The following is a 23,363-nucleotide window of genomic DNA, read 5'->3' as shown; positions in this document are numbered from 1 at the left end:
TTTCTAATGATCTCCAGAAACAATACATATGCATCTTCTGACTGAAAACTGTATCATGCTGCTAAATGAGCATTTCTCTGCAAACATAATTTGACAGGAATGCCTGTCTAGTAGGGATTTCATGCAGCCAAAGTGACAAAAAGAAAGGAGACGAGAAGAGACATCTGGAGTTACAAGGAGGAAATGTTGAGCCACGTAAACTACCACAAAGCAAAGACAACCTTGAATTTAGAAAAAAAAATACTGCTTGGTTCTCTGTATATAAAGTTAATCCTCCAGTGTAAAAAAACCTGCAAAACAGCAGTTGATCTGGGCATCAGAACTGTAAAACAAATTTCAGTTATGTAAAATTAAGTTAAAATAAAAAGAGGGAAGAAAATAAGGCAATGTAAAATTTATGTATGACATTATATCACAATCACAGGTGTGGCAGTGCTTGCAATCGTATCTATTTATACCAATTAATTGCTTCATCTCAGCCTAAAACCTCTGCTATGTGTTGGAGAAAACCACCTCAGCTTCACAGAGGAAAAGCTTCAGAGCTGGTACAGAGCACTTTACCCCAACAATTTCTGAGGATTACCCCTCATACCCATAGGTAAAAATTGTGAACTAACATTTACACATAACCTACTGATTCTTTTTCAAATTGCTGCTTAATACTGGCTAGTAAAACTCCTTAAAAAAGGAAACATCAAAGTCCTTGCCACCTTTGAACACCTTTCTGTTATTGTAACTACTCACAGGACAAAATGAACGTCAGAGAAAGGAATTAGTTTTGTGTTAAGAGTTTTCATGCAATTTTATGGCATTCAGATTTCACAGAGCTGCTCAACCACAGCTGAGAAATGCTGTAAGTCATTACCAGAACATACCAACACCACTGCTTTTACAGTCAGAGACTTTTTTGCAAAGGTGATGAATATCAGCAAACCCATTGGTTTCATAAGGGGAATGTACAGATAGTTTAGTTCTCAAAACTCTTCTGAGCTAAACTCAAACTTTAGATTTGACATTAACAAATCAATAACAGACTTAAAAGAGCCTTGTCTGGGACTTTTATGTGAGAGCCACTTATTGTAACAGAAGACCATTTTAGCAGCTTGAAGATAACAATCTTTCTCTGAAAGAAGATACTTCCAAGGACTCCCTGTTTACAAACAAGGAGTTTTCAAAAGAGAACATCTCAAATACACACCAGAGGAAAAAATATGATTATACAATTGGCTGGTTGAGGATCTTCACTTACTTAAAGCACTTAAAAGAAAAAGGAGTTCCTTTGAAAATTCATCTCCAAATGTGGGTTGCAGAGTCAGCTTTTTGAAGATTAAACAACTTTATAAAGAAGGAAATAATATGGTAGAGATTAAAGTTCAATTTCTATTTCACTTGTTTGACTTTGGGACCTTTTATCCTTTGGCTACATAAAATTTGGCATTAACCTGAAAGCTAGAATCATTTTACTCTATCCAAACTCAGAGGAGCAAGAAATGGTCACTGATGGAGACCACAACACATACAGATAGGTGGATAGACACAGATTTTTTCTTTTGTTCAGACAAGGGGTGTACATACCCTTAAATCTGGAGAAAAGTTGTCTGCTGAGGTGGAGACCGAGTCTGATGATACAAGAGAAGCAGATTTTGTATGAGCAGAATGGTCCGACTGAGAGGTGGAAGCACTGAAAAGAGAAATACAACACTATCAGAATGGTGCTCAGGACTGCTCAGAAGTCTACAAATAAGGCCGCTTACTTGCAGCTGTATCAGGCAATTTTCCCTGGTTTCCACCCTTTCCATTCTCAGTTATTTAGTCCTCAGCAATGGTTTCAGAGAACCTGTTCTGCCTTCCTTTACTACAGATCATAAAAGCACACACAATTCATTACCAGATCACATCTCAGACCAAGCCAACACTGTCACGAACGCAAACCTGATCAAATCCTAAATCAACGAAATGAAGGGGCTCCATTTCAGGCTTTCAGATGGGAGAAATTAGCGCACTGCAACTTGATGAAAACAGACAGGATCCTGAATGCACGCCAGCACAACTCCAACCGCAGCTTTACAATGGTGGAATGAATTCAGAATAAAAACCTCTTTCCACCACATGGAACTTTCCTCTTTCAGGTATAAGCACAGCCCCAAGAGAACGAAGAAGAGCCTCCCAGCATACCTCTCTGGTGATACAAAGTGTGATTTGCTAAAAACAAAGCAAAACAGCTATCATTTTTTCGACCCAGTTTTTCTAGGACAGCTGTAAGCAATTAAAATAAGCTTATTTTATGACATTTTCATGCTGCAAGCTTTTCTAGAATCGTAATTGCTTGAAATTAGCATTTGATAATAATGCTTTTAAAGCCCCACGGGACTGCAAAGAAAGACCTCTGTGGTGCAATGTTCTGCCATGGCACAACAGCAAATGCTACCTGGAGCAGCTCATTCCCACATTCTCAGTGACTCCAGAAAGGTTTCATCTGGGTGATACAACACCCTTAAAGAGCAGCTACCTGACCAAGGCAGAAAACTCACTGGAGCATTATGTTATTAGTTGTATTTAGTAGTTATTTGACAACCTTCAAACAGCTTTATCTGAGCTTCCAAAGAGCCTGGAGATCCGTTAATTGTCTGAAAATTGTTTTGCTGCTTAACTGCTGCTAAACAGCCACTGATAGGCCAGAATGTTCCAGTTTTATTTCTATTCTTTGAGGTTTGGCAAAGCGTTAGGCAGGCAGTGTTAAAAACATGAGGTACTATGGTAAAGTTGGGCTCTTGCTGGGATTGACTCCTCTCTGTTCAAGGATTAAAGAGCACTGGCAACTTCTTTTAATTCTATGATGCAGAAACTTTGAAACTGAAGTTTTGGGAACAGTAAAAAAAACATTTAAATAAATGATAACATTGTGCCAACTGAATAGCACGATTCCACTGAATGCATTTATTGTACACAGTTCACCAGCTAACCGTTCTGCTTCCAACACACTTAACTCTTTGAGTTTACCACGATGTTACTTTTCAGAGGCACAGACAGAAAATAATTCCACACTGAAGTAAAAAGAACCAACTCAGCAAAGCTACTCAGATACACAGGATGTGCAAATGGTTCCACATCACAACCAAACTGGCAGAACTACTCTGCTGCTGAGTGCTGGTCATGCTCCTACTCTCCTCCTCCTCTCCTTGACTTGGGCTGCACTCCGCTGCTATGCATTCCCATTGTGAACATCAGGATGTGTGGTTTGATTTGTTGATCTGCAGGGGCAGCAAACGATTGCTAAACACAAAGAAAGTCTTCTGCTGGATCACAGGGCTGATTGGATTAATTACATGGCCACATAAAACAGAGGCAGTGCACAGGAGAAAGAGGGAATCTGTATCTGGAGATGATGAGGAGGGTTGAAAACACTTCTGCGTGCAGCAGCCTGCAGGCATGCTGAATGAGGCTTAGCCCTAAACCACATCATCACATTGCTTTACTTAAACCAGCTCAGAGCCCTGGATGTATTCCCTCAAAACTCATTTCAGTCTGCTCCCTGTACGTTCAGTCTTTACCTTCCAAGCGTTCACCCTGATCTTTGCAACTGTATAACTGATTGAGGTTTGAAGTTGTGTTAAAATCTCCCCAGCTAATCATTCCACAGTGCAGCACCACCTTACTGTGCAGCAGCCCATGCAGGGATAGCTCTAACAGTTGTCAGCTGGGAGTCAGCAGCTCTGCCTCAGTCCCACAAAGTCAGCTCCAGCTGGGGCAACTAAAGCTTCAGCAGAAACCTCTTGGTGTATTTAAATGCATTTAAGATCAGTGACACAGCTCAACGTTGAGAAGTCATTTAGCACAAATGTAAATAGCAAAGCAAGGGATGTACTGACAGCTAATCTAAGCTCACATGCCTGCACAGAGAAGGCATTTGTTTGCACTGTGCAGAGCAGCATATTTACTGACCAGCACTAAATCACTGAGCACAGGAACAGTAATAGAAGCATTTGCATCAAGAATTTCATGTCCTTTCATCACAGAAAACGGAGCTGGAAAGGCCTCTCATGAGTAGTGGTAGTCTCTCCCTCTGCCCCCAGCTTGGACAAGCTATACCCAGGCAATCCCTGCAGCCTGCTCACCTAACCTGCTCATCACTGCTCCCAAACAGGAAAAACACTAACAAAAAGAGTCAAAAAGAGTCAGTTGTTCTGCTTGCACAACTTGTCTGCCCTCCTGCATCCCCAGCCTTTACCAAATAAACAAGCAGTGACTGTCTAACCATCTAGACCAACATTTGTTATGAAATTAATTTTACTTCAGCAGGCTGAGGGGCCAACTGCTTTGTGCGGGAAAAAAAAACCCAACAGACAACTGTCTAAGTGTTTTGTGTTTGTTGACCATGCCTGGCTTCGAGTGAGATTCAATGAAGCAAAGCATTTGCATTTTAGAAGGCATTTTTCAGAGGCTCCCAGCACCACAACCCTTGTGTTCCTGTGGCAGCCACCAACAGCAATGTCACCTCCTGTGACACCAGAGACAGCTCTGGGAGGTGCTGCCTGCACACAAGTGAGCAATAGCACTCAGTATGCACAGGTTGCACTCGTTAGGCTGGCTTCCTCTGTGCTCATTGGTCACTCACAGGGAGCTGTGATGGAGGAAGGTGTGAGGTACTGAACTTCTGCTGCTGCCTCGCCACTCCCTCCTGCCACGAGCAGGCAGCTTGCACGGCTCCAGTTCCACTGCTCAGCCAAGTGATTAATCTGATGTCCCTGCAGGCATACAAGAAGTTTTTTTAGTTTCAGTGGTTTAATAAACAAAGAGCTCTCCCTACTGTCAAAGCAAAAAGAAAGACCTTCAAGCAATGCAGCTTCATGTGTCTGTGGGGTGGGGGAAGGAGAGGGTGCTGGGGCTGCCATGCAAGGAGCAGAGCTCCCTCCATATTTGCCTCCTGCTCTTCTGCACCCCGTGCAAATCTTGCTGCCACTGCAGTTTCTCCATATTCACCCAGCTTCCTCCAATGCAAAGTTAGAGCTATCTCCAAAGTCTTTTTGGCAGCGGGATGGGGTAGTACTGATGCTAGACTAAGGTGCTGAGGACACCTCTGAGAAATACCCCAAACACCTGACTTTCAGAAACAAGGCAGTACAGGGCAAACCTGTATAACAGCACAAGAATGATGGTCAGATGCTGCTGCTGAGTTTGGTTACAAACATTTGAGAATGCAGGTATGTGTGGCCTGATTTCAGCAAGAGTTAGAAATCACTGGAGCTGAGCCCATGACCGCCAGCTTAAAGTCTGGTTTAATGTAACTCAGTAGATAGTGACAGGACAAGGGTTTTAAACTAAAAGTGGGGAGATTTAGGTTAGATGTTAGGGGGAAATATTTCACTGAGAGGGCGGTGAGGCCCTGGCACAGACTATCCAGAGATGTTTGAGTGCCCCATCCCTGGAGGTGCTCAAGGCCAGGCTGGATGGAGCCTGGGCAGCCTGAGCTGGTGGGTGGCAACCAGCCCATGGCAGGGGTTAGAACTGGATGGCATGGCCCCGAACTGGATGATCTTTGAGGTCCCTTCCAACCCAAGCATTTCTATGACTCATTCTATGATTTGTTCTAAATGATTATCATCTCTGAACGTCACTAAGATTCTAAGAAACAGCATTTATTCAAGTTCACAAAATACTTTAAATTCTCCCTCCTGGAAAGAGACAGAGCACAGGTGCTTCAGAGCTGACCTGTGAAGAACAGGGACCTCCAGGAGCAGTTCTCTTCCCATGCTGCACAGGCAGCTCCACAGCACCCATCCTGATGTCTGTGCTAATTGTCACAACAGACCCTTACAATAGAAAAACTCAACGGAAAAGTATCTTGCCCCTGTTGCTGCTATTCTCATTTCTCCTTCTTTGCTCCCCAAGCAGAAGCAAAAAACAGGGTTAGGATGCAATTAGCACTGATACATGTCTTTCAACTTAGTAACTATTGTTTAAATGTACTTTTACAGCCAGATTCTGAATGATAAATGAGCCTAAACAAGATCTGTCAGCACAATTGTTTCACACAGTGTCTGCATTAACCCCTTGGCTATATGGAATACATATATGCAACTAATATGAGAATTAAAATGGAAAACAAGCGTAATGACTCAACTCTTGATAAAGCCTTCATTGTTATTATTAGGACCAACCCACAACATGCCAGGTGGTTTTCAAGCATAACTCAGACAGATGCCCTCTGGTGATTCCTGTTCAGGCAACTGAAAGGTATTGCAGCCTCCAAAGCAGAACTGAAGGAATGCCAACATGCCTCACTTAAACCATCAACAAAGATGTAAAGAAACTACAAGCAGAAGTGTCTGAGACACAAACTTATCCTGTTACACTACGAAGATGCAGGGAAATATTGCAGGAGAAAGCAGTGGTGAAGTCTGAGGTCACTTCAAAAAGTATCATCAAACAGCCAGAGCCATCTGAGGCAATCTCTGCCCTCTGACCCTTTTAATTCAAGTAACATGGTGTATAAAACACTAAAGGAAGAGAAATAAAAACTTGTTGCTATTCTCTTTGCCATTACGTAAGTGTGAATACGCAGTTACTGCTTTCCTAGAGCAGATAAGCAACAACTTTTCACAGAAGAAAAAACACATATGCAGCAATTTGACCACATGAGGGTCGAAGAGCAGCCCCAGAGAATTCAGATTAGGTAGGAGGCAAGCATGGAGATGTAAGGGAACAGCCAGAACCAGAGCGAAAATCCAAAGCCAAGCTTAAGGACAGCATCTTCTCCCAGGGCGTGTGATCCGAGAAGAAAAGCAGGACAGCCAGTTTCACTTACAAACTAAAACTGCACACAACTTCTGGCAAAACAGTAAGCAAGGGTCACAGTATTACCATGATTCAGACGAACCTTCCCTTCCTGTATCTGCTGAGAACTGCTATTTCCAAGAAAGCATCTTAGGAGGCCTACCTCTCTTTGTCCAGCAAGAACATCAAAATTCCATATAAACAGACCTTCCTAAAGACAAGATACAATCCTCTGCAAAAAGGGACTGAGTAGCAACTCTCCAAAAATCTATCCACAGTTCATTTTTTACACAGTTAATACGGGTTCCTAAAGTTCTTATCCTAAATCTATGACTGAGAACCTGCGTATGAGTTCAACATCCAGAACTCTCGGAAAACCTGATGAGACAGAAGGAAAATTCATCTCTGGAAAACATGGCATTCTCATTTAATACTGTATGCATAGGCTTTGGGACTTTTGGGGGGGCTTTTTTTGTTTGATTTTTATTTTATTTATTTACTTATTTACATCAGTGTCTGAAAATACTTATAGGAGTGAGCCAGGTTAGTAACACAACTGAAATGCAGTCACAGATGATCAAGTTAGTTCTCCAGCACCTTCTTTATGAATATTCCTTCCCTGCCACTATAAGTAGCTGCTTTTTTGCTTGCAAAGGTGTGCCAATTACTCAGATGCTAATTGGCATAAGCTGCTCATACAATTTCTTCTCTATCAAACCATATATTTTGTTTCAATAGTCACTGAAATGACATGGAAAACAGGTGATAAAACGCACCACTGTGCAATACAGTGTGAGCTGTAAAGGTCATAAATGAGAAAAGCACTGCAGAGTGCAAATTTCCATTTCCTCTCTTCCTGTTTTTGTAAAACTTTCTCATTATGTACATTCCTAAAAATTAATCAAAGTGGAAACTGCAAATTAATGTTGACTACTGGCAAATACAATTTCATTTGGAAGCTTTGGATGCCAAGAGAACAGGATCCAAAAGGTTCAGATTTATAGCAAGACCATAAGTAGGAGCACCTGTAGTACTTGGACACACTTTTTATAAAGCATAATTACGCAGAGCTATTGAGCGCTCTCTGTGCACTTCCCAGAGTCAAGCTGGCAATTTTTTCTCTTCAATACTTCCAATGCTCGTGCTTCTTTCAGAGAAATACTGAAAAACCTTTTGGGCCACATCAGAGCAACAGGAGACAAAGCGATGTTTGTTTCCCATGAATATCACTTTGTCCTAGCTGGTACTGTCTGATCTGGCCTGGGAAATCCAGCTGTCACCCACATCAGGGCTCCCATTTCCAGCAGCTCTCTGTGGCTCTAGGGAAGCAAAGCAGCCCTATAGTCCTTTCTGGTATATAGATCCTAAGGTACTCAGGTGTCCCTTGCTCCCCCTTGTCCAGGGAAGGGCTTATGGCACAGTTGGTGTCTGACTGACCTGGGGCCTCTCAGCAGGAACCAGGCATTCTGTGCTGGCATCTGCTCTGCCAGAGCCACAACAAACTCTGCAGCTGTAAATTAAGTTTTAGAGTCTTTTCACTCTGTTTGTCCCAGAGAAGAATCCTGCTGTGCTCAGCACTGTACAAGCCCACAATACGGTTGGAGAAAGGAGCAGCATCTCCAGAAAGCAGGGGCTCAATTTTTCACAGAGAGAGGCTCACTGTACCTTACGAAAAGAAACTACCTTCAGCATATACAAAATGCCCTCCTACTCTCCCAGAATACACAGAACACGTTTTTCAGGCATCCTGGATACACAGTTGCTACACTTAAGAACTACATGAAGCTCACAATCTTTCTAACATTTAAATATCCCACCTCAACCCTGCTTGACCTGTAGCTATCTCAGAGATACATGAAAGCCACAAGCAAATACCTTCTTGCAGGAAAGAAGAGAACCAACCGCCAGGCTTCCTCTGGCATTCCGTAGTGGCAGACAGTTACATAATACAATAACATACACTTGCCATTCAAAAGGGTTGGCTGTCAGAGCTTAACAAAAAGAAGCCATTCCAGTAAACAAATCATCGTGCATGTGTGTGACAGATCTAAAATAGCCCCCCACGCCACTTGCCTGAATGGAAAAGATTCACTTCTGTTGCCAAGCAAACCCAGGTCTCAGTCTGACTTCATGTTCCAGGGAAAGAAAATGACTTTTTTTTTTTTTTTTAAAGTTGATCCTTAAAGCAGCATCCTTAGCTGAATATATGGTACATGTTTTCCCATGAGCCATAAAGAGAATGTCCTATGTTTTGACCGTGAACAAGCTTTTCTAGGAATGCAAATTCTGCTCTCAGAAGTTACACAATGGATTACAGTGTCACAAGCACTGTTCATGCTCCATTAGTCATTCTTTTATTATTTTTTTAACAGAAATTCACAAAAGGCCTGCAGTGTGTGTAGAGCACTTGCTAAACAATAGGCTGATTGTCTAAAATATTTGCAAGATTCCAGGAATAGAAAGCCAACACCCAAAGACAAACCAATATGCAACACATAATTAGTAACAGCAAGCAGCTCACAGTATCATGCTTTCATGAGTCAAACACCCCAGAAGGTAAAAACAGGAAGAACAGCAGCAATCAGAGGCCTGAATCGATATATCCTGATCAGCATGTGGAATATAACTACAGAATTATCTGTATGCACAACAGGAGCAAAAGGGGCGTTGGGTTTCTAAGAAGCTCCAGGCTGGTATGGGATGGTACTCAGTTACACGAGAAGAAACAGAAGAGAAATAATTTTTTTTCAGAGTTATTAAACTTTTGCTGGAACTGACATCGTACTCTGTTTCACCACTTTCAGAGCCCAAAATAAGTTACCACTTCACTTGTGGCATTAACAATGACAGCAGTGAAGAGTGGGCAAGGCAGATGGCCCATCTCCTCTAGGTGAGGCAAGGTAGGAAGCTAGTCCAGCAGCTATGTCTATGCCCTTTTCCTTGTGGCAGAGAGATGTGATGCACTTTCTGCAGATGCTTGTGCACACCTAGGTCTGTGCTTACAAACTTCTGCATTTCCACTCTCTAGAACAGACCCTTTACATTTAAAATAAGTTATGACTACAGGATGAAGGAGGGATTCAAAATGCAAACCTGCTCACTGCCAACAAAGTACCACTTGAGAGAACAGTGCTCCCACCCATTTGTTTCTGTGCTTTACAGAATCACAGAAACACCAAGGTTGGAAAAGACCTACAAGATCATCCAGTCCAACCATCCACCTATCACCAATAGTTCTCACTAAACCATGTCCCTCAACACAAAATTCAAATGTTCCTTGAACACTTCCAGGGTTGGTGACTCCACCACCTCCCTGGGCAGCCCATTCCAGTGCCTGACCACTTTCAGAAAAGTAGTATTTCCTAACATTCAGCCTGAATCTCCCCTGGTGCAGCCTGAAGCCATTCCCTCTAGTCCTATCACCAGTTACACGAGAGAAGAGGTCAACCCCCAGCTCACTGCAACCTCCCTTCAGGTAGTTATAGAGAGCAAAAAGGTCTCCCTGAGCCTCCTCTTCTCCAGACTGAACAATCCCAGCTCCTCCAGCCGCTCCTCATAAGGCCTATGCTCTCATAAGACCCTGCACTTTCCTACACAGCAAGCTACTGCTCTACTTTTGGGGCTGTTCAGGAGCCAGAGCCTTTGCTTTAAAATCTAAGATGTTTTAAAGTCTGGAGGGTAGAAATGAACTCCAAGAACTCCTCTGAGAAAACAGTATTTCTGGGTCATGAAAACACAGTCGAGGTAGAGAAGCTCCAGCAATTCAGGCTTGAGATTTTTGAAGAAACTCTACACAGTGACAGACAGAAAGTCCTTACGGAGATCAGCAATGCATCTGGGCACCACAATATCAGAAGAACGTAAAATTATTAGGGAGCATCCAAAGGAGACCTACTAAGATGGTTAAGGGCCTAAAGAGCAAGATGGATAAGGAACCATCTCCCCTATGAAGAAAGGCTAAGTGAACTGGGTCTATTTAGCCTTGAGAAAAGACGACTGAGAGGGGACCTGATCCAGGTTTATAAATATCTGAGGTGTGGCGGCCATAGCGGTGAGGCCAGTCTCTTTTCAGTGGTACGTGGAGACAGGACATGGGGAAACGGACATAAGCTGCAGCATAGGAAGTTTCGCACGAATGTGCGTAAGAACATCTTCACGGTGAGAGTGACAGAGCACTGGAACAGGCTGCCCAGGGAGGTTGTGGAGTCTCCTTCTCTGGAGATATTCAAGTCTCGCCTGGACGCCTACCTGTGCGACCTGGTGTAGGGAACCTACTTTGGCAGGGGGGTTGGTCTCGATGATCTCTAGAGGTCCCTTCCAACCCCTACAATTCTGTGATTCTGTGAGTGGCTGAGGTCCGTGGTGTGCTCAGTCCAGAACAGAGGAGGGGGAGGGGAGGCCTGATGGCAGCTGCAGCTCCTCACAGGGAGCGGAGGGCAGCGCTGAGCTCTGCTCTGTGTGACAGTGACAGGGCCAAGGGAATGGCATGGAGCTCGTGGGTCCCTTCTAACACAGGATATTCGACTATTCTATTATTCTATTCTTAGGTTAGATATTAGGAGGACGTTTTTCACACAGAGGGTGGTGATGCACTGGAACAGGTTGCCCAAGGAGGCTGTGGATGCCCCATCCCTGGAGGCATTCAAGGCCAGGCTGGATGTGGCTCTGGGCAGCCTGCTCTGGTAGTTGGCGACCCTGCACATAGCAGGGGGTTGAAACTAGGTGATCATTGTGGTCCTTTTCAACCCAGGCCATTCTACCATTATGATCCTAGTGGGTCTCTTCGAACTCAAGATATTCTAGGCTTCTAGGATTCCACATCTCCAGGACATCCAGCAGTCTCTCAGGCCATGAGAAATCAGCCTTTGTCTCAACTCACAGCTCTCCTTTTGACCAGCTCAAGCACTGGTCAAAAGTGTCACAACCACCACCACAACCACAGTCCCCCTGATGCAGTATGACCTTCACTAGCAAAAAAGCAACTCAGGAACCCGAATCCAGCAGGTCAATGGGGGTGATTCTGCCCCTCTACTCTGCTCTTATAAGAGCCCACCTGGAGTACCGCATGCAGCTCTGGAGCCCTCAACACAAGAAGGACATGGAGTTGTTGGAGCAGGTCCAGAGGGGGGCCATGAAGATGACCAGAGGGCCGGAGCACCTCTCCTATGGGGACAGGCTGAAAGAGCTGGGGTTGTTCAGGCTGGAGAAGTCTCCAGAGGGACCCTACAGCATCATTCCAGAACCTGAATGGGGCCTACAGGAAAAGCTGGAAAGGGACTTTTTATAAGGGCAAGTAGTGACAGAACGAGGGGAGATGGCTTTAAACTGGAAGAGGGTAGATTTAGACTAGATATCAAGAAGAAATTATTTACTGTGAGGGTGGTAAGACACTGGAAGAGGATGCCGAGTGAGGTTGTGGATGCCCCCCCTCTGGAGGCATTGAAGGCCAGGCTGGATGGGGCTGTGAAAAACCTGGTCTAGTGGGAGGTATTCCTGCCTATAGCAGGGGGTTGGAAGTGGATGATCTTAAAGATCCCTTCAATCCAAAACCAATCTACGATTCTATGATTTCCTGGTGCTATAGGACTATCAGTGGAATAAGCCAATTCCAGAGCTCAGGATATTCTGTGCAGAGAAGAGCTCTGGACAGCGCTGCTATCTCCTATATGTGAATACAGACAAAAGTCGTTATGAAAATCCTAAACACAATTCAGAACTACTCCTGCTATTTATGGTATTTACTATATAAGCTTCCATCTCCTTCCTTTAAAGTATATTAAATCAGAGTAAAACACGCACGTAGAAAATGACCAAGTTCTTGACACAAATTCAGACAGTCCCATGCTAAACTGCAATTACAACAATAAGAGTCTGAGAGCAAAGAAAAACAGAAGAACAGAAAACAGCATACGTCCTCAAATATTTTGTTTGCTTGTTTAAAAATGCTGTTGTTTTGGGTATTTTTTTGTTTGTTTTTAAGAAACATACTAACTTGATCAAGAAACAGAAACAATACCTGTATGAGAAGGTACTTACCTTAGGACAGGAAGGAAATACAGATAAAAAGACAGATTTACTTTACTACTTGTATTTTGGCAGTGCCTTTATCTCTATCTACAAACTAAGAGCTGATAATGTGTGGCTTAAACAATACATATATTGTTCCTACAGTTCACGTGCTGTCTCGTTTCTTCTTTGGATTCTTTTTTATCTCCCTGTTTAAAAAACACCTTAGTAAGAAAGCAAAATGTATTGTTAAATGTTCTGATTTTCTTTCAAACACATGCCACACAACCCCGTCACCCTAATAAACCAAACACCCACAGGAATTAAAAATACCAGCAATTTACTCATCAATGACAGGAGTTGTTCCCATACTACAAATAATCAAAAAGAGGAAAGAACATATAAATGCAGGCAATCTGAAGAGTCATGCATCACCTAGCAAAAATGAGGCAGCTTAACACCTTGATATGCTTTCAAAGACACTTTGTAACAGCATGCTTGGCCAGAGTCAGCTCAAAAAAAGGATATGGAACAACAATATTCTGTCAGCAACACAGCCTCTGCATGAAGTTGGTCCCTGGTGCAGTCACAAAGCTAAAATACTACCAAGTATTCAATAACTTGAGGGGTTTATTTCCAGAAATTCGAACTAAGATAACACAGGAGGTTTTCATTAATGTTGTGCACCTGTATTCTGTAACAATTTTCAGAGAGCCCAGCATCACTGCAGATTACGATCCTTCTAAGTCCCCAAGTTCTACACCAACACCTGGGTCCAAGTTTCCCAAGAACTCAATCCAATTCATTCTCTAAATAAAAAGCCTGGTTTCCTAAGAGCTCAGCAGCTATCAACTCCTGTTACAGACCAATTAACCAAAATGCTCTGCATGCTCACCCCCCTGACTAGTCATAGGTACACATTGAAAACAAAGGTCATACATCTTAACAACGATATGAGACATGAAAAGTTTACATGCTAATCTGTTCGGTTTTTTTTCTGTTCATCAGTTCCAGAGCATCTGAAATGTAGTTTTGTCTTCTGTGATCAGCCACTGGTCATAGCCACTTCTTCTTAAGACTTGTAGAAGTCAGCGTATGCAAAAATTTGAGTAATTCGATGAGTCAGAACAACCAAGGCTGGACAGGTTCAGCTCCTGGTACACGCTATAGGTGCCTGTGTACCCAACTACTCAACTGAAATCAAGTCAAGGAAGCTTAGAAAATGATTCAGCTCTGTCACAGTGGGCATCTATTTTTGCTCAGCTGAGTTATCTGAAGTGAAGTAAACTGACCCTGCTGAGGGTAGGGTGGTTTTCTGTACGTTTTAGGAGAGATAAGGGAATCCAAACTAGATTCCATTCTAGTTTCCAGAAGATGAGCGTCACAGGGCAGAGAAGTTAGTATATGCTTTGTTTTCAATAGAACAAAGCCTTTTGCAGGCACCAGAGAAAGCTCAGGAAAAGAAGGAAATGCAAAAAAATGGGAGACAAAAGGTTATATATTTCTATATTTCTCCAACTCGATGGAAGTCTGATTCAAGAGAAGTTTCCACATGTTCATGACATCTTTCTCATCAAGGTATTTCCTTATGTTGAAAAAGAAACAAGCATTTGCATTAATGGAAAAACTGACATGGACACCCTTGCCATCTCCACCTTTGCTTAAATGTAAAATGTGACATAACTTATTACTTCTACTCCTCTGACAAATGCAGTTAAAATTGTCCAAAGGTTACAGAAACTAACAGCAAACATAGTAGACAGATGTACACTGATACATGAAGAAACGTGGCTACCTGAGAAAACCAAGCTATAAATCTCTGCTCTTTTTTCAGCTGTCAACAGATTTAGCTAACATGGAAAAGAGGAAGAACATGAGTTAATAGCTCCTTCCTTTTTTGGAGTGGAGAACAAGCCAAATTCAGCGCACTTTTTGACCCTTACGCAAGATGAGGCGGGAACTCTGTGTAGGTGTTCACATTTGAATTACTGTAGGCTCTCCTTGCAGTTGCTGGGGAGAAACTGAGATGAATCACTTCATTCCCATTGTCTATAAAAAAAAAAATATCCAGAGACTGGCACAGATGTGCATCAGAAAGGTCTGCAGCGAGATGAGACAAAGTTTATCCAGGAGGTCTGTATTTTTCTTCACAAGAGATGAAAGCAGAAGGTGGAATACATGACAGAACATTTTCGATGAAGTGGAATGTCCATTACTAGAATAAAGAACATAGCTTGAATTTTCAAGAGAAGCCTACTCCAAAAGCCAACTTGGGTAAAACGGAAGAAGAGGATTCCACACATTTCTTTACGAGGGATGCTGATCAGTTTTTACTTGTTAAAGGTATCCCAATTGCTGATTTCGACAGTCATCTTTTGGCAGCACATCTCTGGTAGCACAGGTTTCAGTCACTTCCCACTATGTCCAGCATCTGTGGGACAGCTCCTATAGTTACATACGTAACCAAATCACTCCCTGGCTTCAGCTCATCCACATGCAGACTTTGCTGAAATAACTGATGAGTTTGGTCCTATCCATCTCTGCAATCTTTCTCTTTGAGAAGGAGTGGTATCAATCAAAATCAATAGGACTTCTTAATGTAACAAGAATTTCTTATTCTCAGGTAGGCAAGAGGTAAGAATGAGGCTGTGGTTTAGGACTTCAAATATTATGTAATGCACATATTAGTGCCTTTTGTGCCAGGGAAACTAATAAACAAAAACACAAACTAAAACAACTTGCACAAAAATACGTCATGTAAGACATGTAAGATACATAAATTGTATATTCATTCCACCAGTTAAATTTTTGGAAAGAAGAAACCATCAACATGAACCTAGTTCTTCCTGGCAAAGGACACCAGGTGCTGACAACTGTGTAAGATCCACCAGGGCCAGCGTAACGCCATCATCCTGGGACCGAGAGGCACTGGAGAGGGGTAAGCACCATGAAGTAGGGCTGAACCTAAAAACCCGAGTCTATGACAGTTTTAACTGATCATTCTTTTTTTTTTCTGTAACAACTACATCCAGACTGATAATGATTAGACTTTCAAGATTTCATTTACACTAACAATAAATTTTGGCTATATAAAGACGTGTTGCCCTTTCACCAATGAACAAGATTTCAAATGTAACACTTTGTACCAGGACATAGGCTCTTTACATCACAATAAATTAATCCAAATAAAACTGTTGTTTTATTCTAACCAGATGTTGCCCATCTTCCCAGAATAAAGAAGAAAAAAACCACCATTTGTGCTCTCTGACAGCAGAAATATGATCATACCCACACCTGATCCAGATCAAATCTGAACCATCGGGTGATGTAACGTTAGTGGTTCTGGAGCCACAGCCAGAAGCCTACAGAAAAGCTAGGTCTGTCAAGTGGGAGCATTTGCACACTGCTAGCAAGATGACTAGAATATCATTTTGAAGGGGCTATGGACTAGAAAACTACTAACAGTTTTTCTTTATTAAATACATCAGGGCTTAGAAAGCAATGGAAAAGAATTCATGGAGCAGAAAGGCAACAGAGGCAAGGAAAAGAGCTACCTTGAAATCACTGGAAAATTACTGAGTGAGAACATTGTCTGGCAAAGGAAACTACAGATGGTAGGAAAAGGAAAAACAAATACTTGAAAAGTTCCACTGATTTTCTGTTGTTGTCTTTCACAGAATTTTTCTTCAATTAGTTCCTACTTACTGGGGCTATAAAACAGCCAGATGTTTTTCAGTTAAAAATGAAGACTTGGGGTAATTACTGTGACAATATCCTTTCCGTACCTTCCCTTTGCTGGGTTATTATCCCTAACACCTCTACAAGCGAAGCACTTCATTACCTTCCCATCACCCTCTTCTTTATGGTTGAATGAGTTTCCCATGGACAAACTACAGCATCGCTTTTTTTCATGTCCCCTTATACAACTACACCTTGTATGTAACACCTGATCATGGTGACCTCTGGAAAGCTTCTGATGCATTTCTAAAGTATGCCGGCTGCTGCTTTCCTCTCCTGCCCCCCAGCCTTAGTTTTCGGGTAACTTAAGCTCTTTGGGATGTGGATCAGGTCTCTTTTACACTACCTGATACCTTCGACACTGAAAAAACATTACCATTAAAGCAGGCTATCAGGAAAACAAAACATCAGGTTAACAAAAAAGAAGCTGCTGGCTACTGATTCTGATGAGCTATTCAAGAGGTGTTACCACCTTTCTAAATGTAGCTCTTACCTTCCTACAAGAACAATAAAAGAAGGGAAGAAATGCAACCATTAAGATATAGAACTAAACAGTTGAAGATCAGTATTAACTTATAAACGAAGTCAGAGCAGGAGGAGAATCAGATAATACATAGGAATTGTGTCACTGACATCATTGGGTCATCCCAAGTCTTAAAATTCAGGCTCTGTAATTGTGTTCCTGCTGTAAATAGCCTGTAGTTAAGGGACCATGCGTAAGACTCAAAACTGTCTAGCAAACAGACTATTAGTCAACATAATAGCACCATCTCTCTTCAGAAAAGACAGTGCCTGATAGGACCCCAGAGGGCTGTGTTCTCAGCCTCGCTCTATTCCTCATCAGCTGTCAGATCTGGCCTCATCTCTCCACAGCAGTTTTTCATCTCATTCTTAGACTTTCTCGCTCTTCACTCCATCTCTCAGCAAGGAGCCACAGCACTCTACTGCACGTCCAAGAGCTCAGTAAAACGACCTGCCAGGCACTGGTAAAAATAGAGCAGCCTTGGCTCTCCAACGCAGAAATCACTTCTTTCTGTATTGTACAGCAGCTAGAGCTGTGGCACCCCAAATTCTCATAAGGCCTCTAACCAATAATTTAACATTAATTAGAATACAAGTAACAGGTGAATGCCAATTGTATTTTGTATTCTCAGATAGAAAACATACCTTAAGAAAAAGAACATGTGCACTTTTATTGAATGTTTAGAATCTGGACAAAGGAATCTGTGTGTGCCCAAAAGGGAAACTTGTATGGCTGAAGGTCTCGTAAGCCAAGAGAAGCAGGAACTAAAATGTGGATGCCAAAGACTGCTACTAAAAGCAATTCCCATATTCTTCAAAGGTCAGAGTTTCTCCTCACAAGTGCACTGCAAATAACATTCACCCAAAAAGACTCCACAGCTTTATTTTAATCAATTTTCTGCCCAAATCTTCTGACTCTAACAATAGACTCTCATCATTCTACAAGTCATGTAGGCAAAACTATTCCTTATCTTCACAACATACAGTACTTGAAACAAACAAACAAACAAAAAAAAAAACAAAAAAAAAAAACCTATCTCAGAATGGACCTTAGTTGCAAGTAAGTGTTATAAATTATCACTCATATATTAAAATTAATAGTAATGAGCCTGCCTGGAGCTGCTAATTGCTTCTAGGCGTAGTGTTAATTTTCTCAGATACAAAAGATCAGTTCATTATCAACACTCAGCAAGCAACATACTTGTCTTCAACGGCAACAACTCTTGAGAAATCCTGCTGCACACATAGAAGAAATCAAAAGCAAGAAGTGCTCTCAAAGTCCAGGAAGAAAAAGACAGCTACTCGCATTTTACTAAATGCCAGAACTGGCAAAAACCCTTCCTTTTCAAACTCTAACTTCAATGACTCATCACAAAACAACTCCATCAGCAAATCACACACATCTGGTAGCAATGTGGTGCTAGCAAGCCCTCCTCAGCCAACAGCTTACAGATCCAACTCCTTCCAGCATCACTCTCATCTGTGGGGAAAGAATTCCTTCAACATAGCCTTAAATCAGAGCAGGTATTGACAGGACCTTATTTGAGATGAACGGAGGAGTTCATACCTCATGGAGCTATTGCTTCAACAGACCTTGCTGCACTGATTTACACAGAGCTTATGTTTTCCGAGTTATCCCTGCAAACGCTAAGGACAAGGAGCATGATTGTTTTCATATGCTTCAGCAGAAGTGCAGTGCACAGGATTCACTGCGCCCACAGACCTCTGCAGATGATAACTGCCAGCAGAGAGGTGGTAACAAGCAACCAGAAAGTGGTAACATCAAACACTGCTACAGTCACGCTGGCAGGAAACATCTGCCCACTGCCTTATCTCTGTCTGTCATTTTATACCGAGGTTGAAAAATCACCGACATCTCCTGCAGCAATTTCCTTCCTGTACAATCACCTCCATGCTTCTGCACAGGCAGTACAAATTTACCTTCAGTGAACCTAACAGAAAGACTCCCAGCAGTTCTACTTGTCTGTTGTTCAGACTGAGCTTTAATATTTTTTTTTTTCAGTGAGCAGTTTATAGAACCACACAGACATTTGTTCATTTGGAGACTAAGACATGTAATCACAACACAAACAAAATGCCTTATCTCACCTTTAATGAAATGTAAATTAGACACCTACAGTTCAACATCACCTTTTTCTTCATGCCAGGCAATTTGCTAAAGTCACGCATGGCTATATCTGACTTTCCTTTCACAGAAAGAATGGTTATGGCAGAATTTTGCTGGCTGTTACTTGGAATTCCAAAGGTCTATATGCAGCTTCAAGTTAAAAAAATATATATATATATAAAAAACCTCTAAAAAACATTAATTTCACAGAGAGTCTTTCTAAAGTATTACTTAGCACAGAGGAAAGGTATTTATCACCCCCCATAAGTCCCAGACCATTTTTACAGATAGAAGAAGTCCATACTGCTGAATAAAGCTTGTACTTCTGTGCCCTTCTGACATAACCACAGTGCAGCTCAAAGACACCCTTAGAAGCAGCATGTTACCTTTCTCCTTTCTGCCCTGTGGTTGCTCCTGGTCTGACTCTACATACGCAAGCTCCTCACAAGCTGCTAGTCAAATGCCACGGCACTTTTTTATGAGTGGCTGGCTCATGATCACCTGTCTTCCACAGAACAGGATCCAAGGGGAAAGCCCATCCTAAATATTGTCCTTTAGAAACCAGAAGCCAGTGCTCTGCCACCCAAAGCTAGCACCAGGTGAGCCAAAGCAGACTGGAGAAGTAGAATGGCTGTATCAGCACAACGAGAAGGGCGCTCCTGCTCTTTGCTATGACCTGCTTGCACAAAACCAACTCAGTATTTCCACCCAGAGCAGAGGATTTTCTGCAGCATACAAACAGCTGTACTGTGAGCCTCAAACTTTATGGAATATTTTTATAGGTAGAACAGAAAATAGGTAACATTTGTATGGTTATTGCCATCTCTCACTCCAGGAGCATGAGTACTGTGCATTACTCAGGTCTACTGAAATATCAAAGCAACTTTCACTGTCAAATGTCATCGTTGCCACATCCCATTTGCACAGCCGAATGACAAACATTCTAATACATGTTTTTTAAGGTGCTTATTCATGTGAGCAGCCTTTCTAATGGTAAACTCTACCAGGTGTGCCTTACTGAAGGATCAGAACTTAAATATCTCTAGAAATATGAAACTCGCTTAACTTCTCAGCGGGTGCTGAAAGAATCCAAAGAACGTGCTGCTAGATATATTTAATACTAGCATCTTTCCAAGTACTACAAATTTTGCACAAAGCAATTCAAACACAACTCACTAAGGCTTCACTATGAATCTGGGATGAGTGCCTTTCTACTCATTTGTTGTTGTTGTTCCTTTTTAATAAAACAGACTCCAAAAGCTGATAAAAGCACCCTCTCAGTTTGCTGCACTCCTCATACCCTCCCAAAGTAAACTTTTAAAAACAATCAAAAGAACCCACTAAGCACAAACACTTCACACAGCTGCCGTCATAAGTTAACAGATCAAAGCTGTCCTACCTTACAGACCACAATAAGAAAGGGATGAAAATAAATATGTCCATACAAATATGTTTCAGTGTATTTGCTTCAGAGGCAATGTTCTGGCACACAGAATCAGACTGCACTGCAGATCTAAAATCTCAACTTAGTAACTGAGCAAGGGATCTACAGTCCCATGCAGAGGAAAATTGATTATTTGTGTGTGGGCACCATCAGATTTGCAGGGAGAGCTAGTAAAAAACATTCTGAAGGTCACCAGGCATTTCTCTTTGCAAGAGCCTCATTTTACTGTCTTATAATTTCACCCTAACCATAATCATTTCAACTAAAGTACAAAACTCAATATGAACTTTTTATTTTTTTAATTAATAACTGCATAGGAAAAAGATGCATCAATTTCCAATAATCAGCGAGAGAAAAAGGTAATATGTTTGGAACACACAAAAAAATTTGGCCAGACTTCTGTAAGTTTGAGATGCTGGAGCAGAGACTTGAAATTCTGAAGGTTATTGGATAAGTGTCTTAATACCCCAAGAAAACTGTTCAAGTTAAGGCCTTTTCAGGAATAAGAGGAGAGTCTTGTGCATGCTCAGCAGAGACAGATTTACCGTCTCCATCTCCCAGTGATTCCGTCTATACGGGGCATGCTGCTGAGTAAGGATCTTCAAGATAAGCTGTGTTTCCATGACCACAGGCTCCAGTCTCTCGTACAGTGACTGACCTTCAGATGGGTCCAAGCTGCCCAAGCTGATGCAGAGAGAGAAAGAGAAGTATACCGGGGAAGTGAGGAAAAAGGGAAAAGAGGCTTCTAGGCATCTAGCAGGTAAACTATACTACAGAAATAGATATAGAAAACAGAAGAGTTTGATGAAGCAGAGTGAAATGAAGACAAGGGGTCACAAAGGACATGAGAAGGAAGCACTCTGGTTGCAGAGTGGGCACTGCCTGCCTGGGGATCCTGCTGGGTGGCACAGCAGAGCAGAAGTCAATGTCACCCTGGGCTGAAGGAACGGGGAAACACCAGGAGATGCAGGGAAAGGACTGCCTCCTCAACTTCAGCACTTATCAGAATGCTCCTGAGATCTGCATAGTTTCTATCTTTCTAAAGGCATTGGAGAGAGCTCAGGAGAGACCACTGAGAGGGCAGGGGCTGGATCACCATCCCCATAAGGAGGGGCTTGAGGAGCTGGGTTTGGTCAGCCTGGAGCAGGAATACATTGGAAGGACTTGCAGGCAGCCCCCAGAGACTACACACAAGGTATCACGGGGATGGCCAGCCTATGGAGGATGCGCAGTCTCTATCCTTGCATGTTCCCAGTATGACCTGGCCTCCGAGCCATGCCAGCAGGACTGAGAGATCCTTAGGGCCCTTCGACCTGGGCACAGAGGGCAGCCAGAACGGGGCAGGACCCCTCCAGCCGCCAGGCATCGTACCACCTCCTGTGCCCCACCCTCACAGCCTCAGCAAGATGTGCTTCTGAGTCACAGCATCCACACCTCTCTGATACCCTGGGAGACGCAGGAAGCCTCGCAGAGGTAGTTTCCTCTCGGAAATTACCCACGCAGCATTAAAACGTCATTAAGACTAAAAAATCAGGCTCTCCTAAATCTGCCAGTGGATGGACAAAACGACACGGATTCAACAAACCCCACGACGTGTTAATAACACGGCACAGGGCTCAGCCGCACGAGCCCCGCGCAGCAGCGGAGCACCACGGCGGGAGAACGGCGGCACCGATGCTCTCCCCCCGCCCCGCGACGGCTCCGTGCAGCGGGAGGCCCCTCAGGCCCAGCAGGAGCTGCCCGCGGGGGGCGATGGCGCGGCGGCGGCCGTTACCTGGAAAGGGAATCGCCGCTGGGCGGCCGCGCTGCCACCGCCCGCCCGGCGCCGAGGCTCTCGCAGCTGGAGCTTTCCTCCATGCCGGGCGGCGGGGTGGCCCCGGAGCGGGCGGCTGTCAGCCGAACGCGGGGCAGCGCCCGGTGGCGCAGGAAGCGGCCATGTCGGCCCGGCGTGCCGCGCGGGGAGGGCGGGCCGAGGCGGGGCGGCACCGAGCGCCGCCGCTCCCTTTGCCGCAGCCCGCCCGCCTCCCTCTACCCGCAGCCCGGCGGCGATGAGATCGATGAGGGAGAGAGGTTGCGGGCGTCACCGAGCGCCCCGAGAGCGCCGTGGAGGGAGGTGGTGGCCGTGTCCCCCCGGGGCGCGAGGGACGGGAGGGGCAGCGGGTGTGCTGTGTGTGCTCATCCCGGTGAGGGAGAGTCGGAGCTGGTGGGGATCCCCCCTTCCAGCAGCAGGGGCTGTCCTCTCCTCTGTGCATCTGGATGTGACAGTCCTTCCTAAGACCAAGGAAATCTTGCTGTCCTCACAGCCCTGAGAACCAGCTGTATCCAGAGCAGTGCGGCCAGCAGGGCGAGGGAAGTGATCCTGCCCCTCTGCTTTGTGCTGTGAGGCCTCACCTGGAGCACTGCATCCAGATGTGGAGTCCTCAGTACAGCAGATATGGAGCTGTTGGAGCACGTCCAGAGGAGGGCCACAAAAATGCTCCAAGGGATGGAACACCTCTCCTATGAGGACAGGCTGAGAGAGCTGGGGCTGTTCAGCATGGGGAAGGTTGCGGGGAAACCTGAGAGCAGCCTTTTAGTATCTAAGGGGAGACTGTAAGAATGAAGAAAGACTCTTTAGTAGGGTCTGTGGTGATAGGACAAAGGGAAATGATTTCAAACTAAACCGAAGGAGATTTAGACTGGATATAAGGAAAATGTTTTTTACACTAAGGGTGGTGAGGCACTGACACAGGTTGCCCAGAGAGGTGGATG

General features: G+C 43.7%; 1 protein-coding gene across 6 annotated transcripts in view; it reads right to left on the bottom strand.

Annotated features, from left to right (window-relative positions):
* Positions 1–22,600, bottom strand: part of MTMR2 (myotubularin related protein 2) — a 61,304-nt gene extending 38,704 nt beyond the window's left edge. For 3 of the 6 annotated variants that reach the window (XM_085216332.1, XM_085216330.1, XM_085216331.1), the window contains exons 1-2: positions 22,387–22,600; positions 1,576–1,681 (exon numbers count right to left, since the gene is read on the bottom strand). In XM_085216332.1, the coding sequence (XP_085072458.1) occupies positions 1,576–1,681; positions 22,387–22,469 (189 nt within the window). In that variant the 5' untranslated portion in view covers positions 22,470–22,600. Of the gene's footprint in view, positions 1–1,575; positions 1,682–1,754; positions 1,773–4,615; positions 4,746–22,386 lie in introns of those variants that run through there. The other 3 variants (XM_085216333.1, XM_085216339.1, XM_085216334.1) reach the window with 3 other exon arrangements.
* Between the last annotated feature and the right edge of the window lie 763 nt (positions 22,601–23,363).

This window comes from Meleagris gallopavo, chromosome 1 (genome assembly GCF_905368555.1).
Source record: "Meleagris gallopavo chromosome 1, MGAL_WU_HG_1.1, whole genome shotgun sequence".
Lineage (NCBI taxonomy): Eukaryota > Metazoa > Chordata > Aves > Galliformes > Phasianidae > Meleagris > Meleagris gallopavo.
Note: the sequence above shows the minus strand (reverse complement) of the source record. Positions and strands in the feature narration are given on the sequence as shown.